This window comes from Maylandia zebra, linkage group LG18, assembly GCF_041146795.1.
Source record: "Maylandia zebra isolate NMK-2024a linkage group LG18, Mzebra_GT3a, whole genome shotgun sequence".
NCBI classification, from domain to species: domain Eukaryota; kingdom Metazoa; phylum Chordata; class Actinopteri; order Cichliformes; family Cichlidae; genus Maylandia; species Maylandia zebra.
The window spans coordinates 25460311-25470213 of record NC_135184.1 but is presented as its reverse complement, the minus strand read 5'-3'; the positions used below and the strand labels follow the sequence as shown (position 1 = coordinate 25470213).

The window sequence follows — 9903 nt, the reverse complement described above, 5'->3', positions numbered from 1 at the left end:
CTCTCGAGGCAAAGTGGAATAGAGATTAAAGCATTTGCTTATCTGCTGCAGAAATTTCCACTGGCCTATTTGCATCCACTGACTTTAAACCAAACAAGTAATGATGCACGTTTGAGTACAGTATGAACAGAAACCTGTAGCTATTTGCTGTCTGTCTGTTTGCTCGTTTGCGTCATTCCCCAACTTCCTCTTTGTCGTGTGGTTGCTGCAGAATGTGACGTTCGTCTCTGCAGATATATAAAGGCAACGCTGCGCGGGCTCGTCAAACAGACGCAGTTAGAGATCTCATAACTCTCTAAGAGCCCAACATTTAGTCATACATGTGCAAAGAATTGTTGCCATGCCAGGTTTAGTCACATCTCCAACAAAGGAGCTTCAGCAAATCAACATGGACACTGACAACAAGAAGACAGAGAAATACAGGTAAAATTTATTCTGGCCAATCAATATCATTACATCTTGTCTTGTTTTTGTTTGAATATAAGTAAAATAACTTTTGTTCATTTCTGTTTGATTAACCAGAGGGGGAAACCTGAAGTATCGGCTGCAGCGTAAATCATCCCAAGCCACAAAAACTGAGGGGTAAGTGAGAAAAAACTCAACTACAAGCTAAAAGCAAACCCTGCTCATATTTTATGCTTCATGTATGGATAACTGTGCTAACTTTATTCTCCTCGTTTACAGGCTTTGTTTTGAAGATATGTCTCAGTGGTCACAATCACTTGAGAGGCTTCTTTCATCCAAATGTAAGTTAATCAATACACTGTCTCAGACTCATCTTAGTCACTAAATGTCGAAAAACAATGGCTAACTGCAGATCTTTTTTTTACCATCTTTAGATGGAATGAAGATATTCCAGGCATTCCTGAAGTCGGAGTTCAGTGATGAAAACATTGAGTTTTGGGTGGTTTGTGAGGAGTTTAAGAAGATAAGAAATTCCTTCAGGATGTCATCCAGGGCGAAAAAGATCTTCAAACGCTACATTCAAGCTGAATCTCCCAGAGAGGTATGTAGCTCTTGATAATCCAGACAGATTTATGGCACTTTACAGAACAAGGAGCGCTGGCTGCTTTAGTTTTTCTTCATTGGTCCTCATTATGTTTCCTCTGCTTCCAGATCAACATTGATCAAAAGACGAGGGAAAGGATCCAGCAGAACATAGAGGCGCCTTCTACAGTGTGTTTTGATGACGCTCAAAAGATCGTCTACGGGTTAATGGAGAGGGACTCTTACCCACGTTTCCTCAAGTCTGACATTTACAGGACTTTAACGGACTCCACATCACAATCGGTGAACATGTAAAAAGAAGTGGAGCCTGAGACTTTGTGTGTGTAAAAGCTGGACTTTGACGCTACGCCCAGTACTGGACTACCTGAGAGGAGCCGTGACGTCTGCTTGTTTGTCCTGAGACTGGTGGTGATGGACACCAAAACTAAACCCAGTTTATTTCCATTACATTCATACTTTTCTAAAGAGTTGGAAAATAAATTGGGAGTGGCTAAGACCTCATCTGAACTTGTTAAAAAGACTTAGCCGGCACTTTAGTGAAAATCTGTGAGAAGAGTTTGCTAAGAAGCAGACAGTGTGCTTGGAAATGCTGTGTACAGGTCACGACTGCTTTCCCAAAACGCCACAGTTCTCTAAAGAGAATGCTGGGGACTTTCTGAGTGAGGCACCAGGAAGCATGTGTGGTCAACGCCATCCACACAAAATGAAACTGCACAATCCGATATCTGCACATGCACATCATCTGAAGTTTATTGTTATTTCACTAAAGCAATAAAAAAGTAGATGTATCTAGATGTGGATATTATGCACAGCCTTGTGAATTTAACATTTTTTACATAGTGACATCAGTGCTGACACAGTAAGCCGATACATTGTAATGATAGTAATCTATTATAAGCTATATGTTAAAAAAAATGTATTCCAGTTTGCGAATGTGAATAATAAATGGGTTTGTGACAAATAATAAAAACAAACTGTTTTAAATGTACATTGTGACTACATGGTTTTTTTGAGACACAAAGAAGAGCTGCTTAAGCTTTAGTTAAACACCTTTTTAAGAATACAGGAAGTGACTTAGTCAGCAGTTCATTCATTTCTTTTTCTCAGTCATTCATAAACTGTCTCACAGTTATAGTATTTACTACCCAGTGGGTTTATGATATGTAGAACAGCACAACGTACCAGGACACCTAATCTTGAAACTGTGGCCTCATTTCTTTTCCATGTTATATAAGTAATTCTTTTTAACTGTTTTTAAGAAAAAATCCTTTGCACAGGATGTAAACAGGAAGCAGCTGGCCTCATATAACTACGTTAGCTTAGTTTAGCTCAATGCAAACACACTGAAAATTAGGAGGACCTCGAGAGCCTAATCGTTTTGTTTGTTTCCTTTGTTTTGCTTTTTTGACAATTATTTTAAAGTAGCAAGTTTAGTAATCATGTTTTGCTGAGCCAGCAGGGTTTTTAAAAAATCCCTTTAAACTCCTTAATATACATTTTTCCCCAGTGAAAAGGGGATACCATCACAAAGAACTATTCATTTTAAACTGTCCATATAAAAAGCATTCTATATTGTATCAGCCTGTTGCAGCTGCACTATGGATTGTTTACACTGACTGAAGAATGCCGGCCATGCCATTAAACCAATAGAAGCCTTGGTGTCTTTGAGACTGCCAAAGTTACTACTATAGTTCAAAATCATGATATGCATCGAGCATCAGTGAGGTTTCAGCAATTTCGAGTGCTACGTGAGCAGACAGGTTGTTACAAAATTCTTCCACCTACACACGGTCTGTTCTTACATCAGCCTTTCATGTGTCATCGGCCTTTCATGTTCTTAAACGGGTTATCGTCCCACCATCCTGCAAGTCGCTCAGCCTTTCGCCACCCAGTGTCTCATTCATTAGTGTACCAGATGTTGCCGTTGCATGTTCCTGTTAATGCAGCTAAAAGTTTTAAACTGAAACTGGATTTGTTGGGGCTTTTTTTTAAAAAAGAAATTTTGGCTTTTTTTCTTTTTTTAAAAAAAAAGGAAGTTTATCTGTGAGAACACATCAGGTATCACTCTGCTAAAGGTTACAGAAATTAGGAAGATCTGTTTAGGCCTAACTGCTCCACCACATCCTCTTTTAATCTCACTTGTGTACTTTTGAATTTGCGCAGACACACAATGAGAGAGAGAGAGAGAAAGAGAGAGAGAGAGGCATATATGTAAGCAGTCATGACCCTGAAACACCTTTTGGGTTGTCAGGTGAGTAAAACACAACAAACTAAAGGTTAAGCACCACTAATGCCATGTTGTGTTTTTGTCAAATAAACTTTCAAAAGGATCTGAACTTTTTGAAAAATTCTTCTAACTATTATTTTAATCTTTAGTCAGTCATGGCTGACATGGATGGACCGCTGTCTGCTAGTCATTTCCCTTTTTACACTGGTCTGTGTGTTGGCAACAAGATGATCCGGTGATACGTCAGTCATATGATTATAAGCCACTATCAGAAAAAGTGAGTTAGGGTGCTTTTTTAACCACCCTGAGATACTAATCACCAATGCGTTATTGATGACTATCTACTACCCATTAAGAATACTACTCAGCAACTAAGACTAAAAGTCACCAATGAAACTCTTAGCCACCATATGTGTCATTAGATGGAAGCGATCATGCTTTCAGCACGTGACAGATCTTGCTCAACCAGTTCAACAAAGAAGGCTTTGTTTTACATCTATTTTAATGACATGTAAACACGTTCCACAGAGGAAACATTCTGCCAGGTGCAAAAATTTGCTTTTACCAAACGTGATGCTTAAAAATAATCTGCGCTTGGAGGACGACAGTGAACCTCACGGTACAAAAGTCAACTCACCTGAAGTGGCTTACAGACTTTAATTAAAGCTAATTCAAAAGACAGTGAGCTGAGCTGATACTAGCCTCCTTAAGATCATGCTGCTAACATGACTAAAAGACAGAAGTATATGTTCAGCTCATTTTTCATTTTTTGTTTAAATCCAAAGCAGGCCACACTGTGCATATGCACACACACATTCATACATATATATATATATATATATATATATATGTGTGTGTGTGTGTGTGTGTGTGTGTGTGTGTGCGTGTGTGTGTGTGTGTGTGTGTGTGTGTGTGTGTGTGTATGTGCTGTCAGCGTTAATCTCGTTAAAATGACGTTAACGCCATAACCGCATTAACGCGGCAAATCTCCGTTAGCGAGTTAGCGCGGATCACCCCGTATGTGGGGCTGCACGGCGTCAACGCGTTAGCATGGTTAGCTTGTTAACGCGTTAGTGCCGTCCAACCCAACGCACCAGGTGATCCGTGCTAACTCACTAACGGAGATTTGCCGCGTTAATGCGGTTATGGCGTTAACGTCATTTTAACGAGATTAATGCTGACAGCACACACACACACACATTATATAAATTTAAAAAAAAAACACCCAGCACGCCCCTGCGGGTGGTTTATCCTTCAAGCTCGGGTCCTCTACCAGAGGCCTGGGAGCTTGAGGGTCCTGCGCAGTATCTTAGCTGTTCCCAGGACTGCGCTCTTCCGGACAGAGATCTCTGATGTTATTCCCGGGATCTGCTGGAGCCACTCGCCTAGCTTGGGAGTCACCGCACCTAGTGCTCCGATTACCACGGGGACCACTGTTACCTTCACCCTCCACATTCTCTCGAGCTCTTCTCTGAGCCCTTGGTATTTCTCCAGCTTCTCGTGTTCCTTATATATATATATATATATATATATATATATATATATATATATATATATATATATATATATATAAGGAACACGAGAAGCTGGAGAAATATATATATATATATATATATATATATATATATATATATATATATATATATATATATATATAAGGAACACGAGAAGCTGGAGAAATATATATATATATATATATATATATATATATATATATATATATATATTTCCTCATCCCCACAAACATTGCAAATCTAAAGAATATAAACGTAGACACAGACAGTTGATGAGATAGGCTTTTTTAAACTCAGTAACAGTAAGGGTGAAGTCTTAAATCTATTAAATCTGCCCTAGTTCGCATCAGCCAACTCATACAAAAACCAAATTTGAGGCACAAAATGTCTCAGGTTATTCTGACCTGCAGGTCAATGGACCGCGAAAGAAAACAATAACCCACCGCTATCTCACTGCGCTGATGTGAATTGCAAATAAAAACTTGTAAAACTTTTTTCATCTTCCATACTTTCCACTGCTGCACTATGTAAAACAATAACAATTAAACACTGCTGACCATGACCCTGCCATTCAAATGAAGGCCCCATGTTTAGATCTGGACCATAAGAAGGTTATATATAACTTTTTTTACAACAGGTGTTAAAGAAATTTGCAGAATTATCTGTGAGTGGCTTGCACAACAGAAAAGCTTTCAGGGACTGTGATGTCTGTAACTAATGGAGTTTTACTCATATGTGAAGCAGTCACAGTTTTGTGTATTCTGCAATCAACATACACATTTGTGTCCTAAATACGTGTGAATTAACTGCTTTTATGTAGATAATGGTGTAACACGCAGGCGAGGGCAGACCTGGTTATGCTGTTTTGCTCGCCTACTCTGCTTCTGTTTACATACTTCCCCAGTAATGACCTTAATAAAAAATCATCTGCCCCACAAAGCATCCATATTTAGTCATGTGGTCCTGTTCTTGATTTTCATGTCAACCATGTAAGTAGGTAAGATCATTTAATCTCTCTTCTTTTGGGTTCTTTTATTAAAATAAATGTCTATTAGTTTAAACAAATTGTTGAAAGCACACTGAGTTAGCTGCTTTCTCTCTGTCAGCTACTTCCTGGTCACAAAAGCACACTCTGGTCAGGCAGACCACACGCAGATAACGTGCATCATGTCCTAGTTTCAGTCACAAGTTCAACTTTAAACTTGTCTGTACCGGTTTGTGTTTGATATGTCTGGTCTTTCAGGTCTCTTATTTACAGAGTATTAACTGTTCATACAATCATTCCCTGATAAACAAATGCAAGCTGTTTTTTTTATTATTCTCTGTTAAAGGAACCTTTACATCTACATTTTATCATACTGACGGCTAGTTGAACTTAAAGAAAAAGTTAAAGAAAAAAAGAGGAGCTAATTAGTTAGAGACAGCTAAGTTAGTTAAAGGGGACATGAAATGCTACACATATAACAGCTAATATACACCATTGAGCCCTGCTCTCAAAAACTGACATAGATGTTAGACTGTCTGTGAAGCTGGATTTAAGAAATCAGAGCTAGAAGTTAAAGTTTGGCTGTCTTCTGTCAGTACTCAAACTAATAGACTCAAACAGGCTCTCCTCTACACAATCCTCATTTATAAAGTGCTTTACAAACAGCATTTTGATTTTTAGTTTTAGTGTTGTTATTTTCCTCTGAGTCAGCGAATCTGTCTCTAGTTAGCTAACATAAGCTAATGTAAGTCTATTAGCTGCAACAGACCAACCGCATGACGTTACGTACCGTACTCACAGAAGATGGCGCTAAACATGTTTTTCAAACTTGAACTTTGAGCCTCGATTTCTTAAATCCAGTGTTACATCTATGTCAGTATTTGAGAGCAGGGCTCAGTGGTGTATATTAGCTTGTGTGTGTCTAGCATTTCATGTTCTCTTTAAGAGTCAATGTTGTAGTTTTTGTTAGTAAATGTATTTTCATGAAACCTATTGTGTACTTTCACTGTGTCCATATGAATGTGTTGCTCTGCTCTGACGTTTCCTCCACCAGCAAACCAATATTTCTGCTTTCAAATGTAATGCCTGTTAAATAGATTGTAATGGCTATAATGATGTAAACATGCTACAATCATGTTTTCACAGGATTCTGTGCAGTCCTCTGAATAACTAAGTGCATCCCTGTCATGCTCCGGGGTCTGTTTTCTGATCTTGCTGCGTTTTGGGACTTACCGATTTAGTTATTTGAATATTATGAGATTCCTGCATTGCCTAGTCTTAATGTGTTTCTTATTTTTGTACTATTCTGTGAACATAGTCTTGTTCTTGGTTTCCAGTTGGTTTAGTTTTTCCTCCCTTTCTGTTCCTCTTTCTCTCATGTCACTTCCTTTCGTATTTAGTCCTTTTGCATGTATGTTTTCCTTATCTACTTATTTCCCTTCCTGTTTCCTTCGTCTCTTCCCTGTTTTTCGCCCTTTTGTATTTCCTTGTGAAGTCAGTCTCATCTCCCTGTTGATTCAAGACCAGAGACCTGGAGCTGCAAAACATGCCCAAATCAAATTTTGAATGCATAAATGTGATCACAGAGTTGTATAGTGGTGCATGTTTCACACCTCAGTGGTTGTCATCAGCAAACCATCTGACATCCAGTAATAGAAGAATATGTCACACCAGTCATGCCACTGCTGTGTTATTCTGACTGCGCATGTAAACTTGAACCTGCATGTAAGGAAACGTTCCAGCCAGTATGACATCAATGGTTTAAATGCATGCACTGCCATCATTTGCTGTTTGTACATATTTTGAAAAACATGTCCATTTGAGAATTCAAATATTATTTGAATGACTAAGCAAGTTTAAAACAGACGTATCCAGAGTAACTTGCTCCCATGCTGTCAATGAGTATACTCTATTCAAACTCAAAGTCATATTGTCCTAATTAGAGTAAGTACATTTTAAAAGCAACCCCCTTGCCTGCTAACAAACTTCTACATAATCACAAAAGAAGGCATCCTCTGCCTCAGTATGACAGTATGATATACTATATATATTAGACTGTTCCCCCCATTCCATGCAAGGCCACCTGGGTTGGCTGGAAGACTGTTTACTTAGCCTGGCAGGGCGAAGGGCACTGTCTCAGCTGAACTCTGGACACACACACACACATACACTGATATGCACACACTGATCCCCCCTCCCTTTCCAAACGTCTTCGATGCTTGTGCCCTACTGGGGAAGATGGCAGTTGACTGGACCAGCGCAGACATGCTGCAGGACCGGATGCGCTGTCTACACCGGCTCGCTCTTACTCCTTACCCGCCCCTGTTGCTTGTCTTGTGTTTCTATGGTGTATTGATAGTCATGTGCTTTTTGTGCTCAGGTGTTTTTTTCTGTTATCAAACTGTTCTCCCACTAGGAGCTCAGTCTGAGTGGAGTTTTTTTTCTCCTCCTCTTACCTCATGTTATGTATTTTCGTTGTTTTTTTTCCTATCAGCCTACCTTTCTGACATGTCTCCCCAATGTGATGTTTGTGTAAAGTTGGTCAGAAGGTTCCTTTGTGAGTGCGCATGCGCCATTAGCGTGCTGCCTGCTGTAACCCTAATTTCCTTCGGGATTAATAAAGTATTCTGATTCTGATTCTGATGATATGGCAGCTGCACAGCACAGGACAGAAAGGACTTGGCCCCGGGTAGTGAGAATAGTACAGGGGATTTTGGGAATTTCTTTCCGAGATCTGAACTCAAACTATGCTCGCCGTGTCCAGAAAAAGGCTACCTGTGTTGATGTGGACTCCATCCACCTGGGTAATAAACTGTCCCTCTGCCTTCTGGAAGAAGCTATAGGACTATAAAAACAAGAACCACCAGACAGCATAAATACACACCTTTAAAGAGCAGGCGTGTGTCAATTTCACCATGTGAGTGCACAATGACATTAAGGAATCTTTGAACCTTTATCAGTATAGCACTGGTATCACTCCAGGACTTGACAATCAGTGCATCCCCAGTGCTCTGTGTATATTATCTGTATTTGTTGTTTATTTATGATAAATGTGATCATTTTGTAAAGGAAATCATCACTTCCATTATCCTTTCAGTGTTTCTGATGCACATGCTTTCAGCCGAGTTCTTCCTCTCTGCTTAAGTGATGCTATGCTTTAAAATTCTAAAGAGGTACTTCAGTTCAGTGAAAAAGTAATTTGAGTGTTCCCATACTAATTATTCTGGTGAGGAAGAGCGTGCATTGAAATATAAAATCTCTAATTTAGCTTTTTTTTTTCTGTTCTCTGCTAGTTGAAATAACACCAGTTCATTCCATGTTATTATTTTACATATATACCAAATAACCAAGATTTTATTTTTATTGAAAATATTAATTCAGCCCAAGTTTCTCCTGCTGATATTAAAGCGTCCCTTCCAAGTTTTAATCTCTTGATCATCTGATGTTTCACTCCAACTATGTCACTTCTTTAATCTTTTCTGACACAAACACATTTGTTTGATGCTAACAAATTACACAAGACAACGCAGTAAACAGTAAAGATAGATAGATAGGAGGAACTGCTGTAAAACTGATAAACGAAACTTGATCTGTAACAGTATCAGCACTGACGTGAGTTGTGCGATGTAGAGACTGAACAACTTTTAGCTGGAAAATGTGGTAAAAATGTGAGCGTGGGGGTAAAGAAAAACAATTTGCTGTATTCTGAGCATTCATGTGACTCCTGTAACAATTCAAGAGACAAGGTGCAGCAGGGTGACAACGTCAGAGAGCAGCGTCAGTTGTTTACTTGTTCCACTCTGATCCTGACTTTCATCATGAGGATGGAAGAGCCAGGATCCAACAGAAAAGCTGTGAATGTGAAGACCATTCCTCAGGATGTACTCTACCTCGAATGAAATTAAAGTTGTCTCATTTGTAATACAATGAGGAGGGTTTTTAAGGCTTTTTCTGCAACTGATACCGAGTACACCATTTAAATATTCCAGCTGTTATCCTCTCTAGTTTTTCCTTCATGACCTCAGACTGCATTTTAATATTGCCGTATCTGATGTTTTCTTTAAAATGCAAACAAATCCAAATCATGTGCTGTTCTCTTGTCAGCAGACAGGAAACAAATGAAGTAAGCCTCTCCTGGGACACTATTTGAGCACAAAAGTAATTCTGAC

The 9903-nt window shown here is 39.1% G+C and overlaps 1 protein-coding gene across 1 annotated transcript; it reads left to right on the top strand.

Annotated features, from left to right (window-relative positions):
- Window positions 1–253: 253 nt before the first annotated feature.
- LOC101473583 (regulator of G-protein signaling 13) lies at window positions 254–1996 on the top strand. The gene is made up of 5 exons (XM_004567118.3): window positions 254–423; window positions 523–582; window positions 685–746; window positions 840–1006; window positions 1117–1996. The coding sequence occupies exons 1-5, from the start codon at window positions 341–343 to the stop codon at window positions 1300–1302; spliced, it is 558 nt and encodes a 185-aa protein (XP_004567175.1). The 5' UTR covers window positions 254–340; the 3' UTR covers window positions 1303–1996.
- The last annotated feature ends 7907 nt before the right edge of the window (window positions 1997–9903 follow it).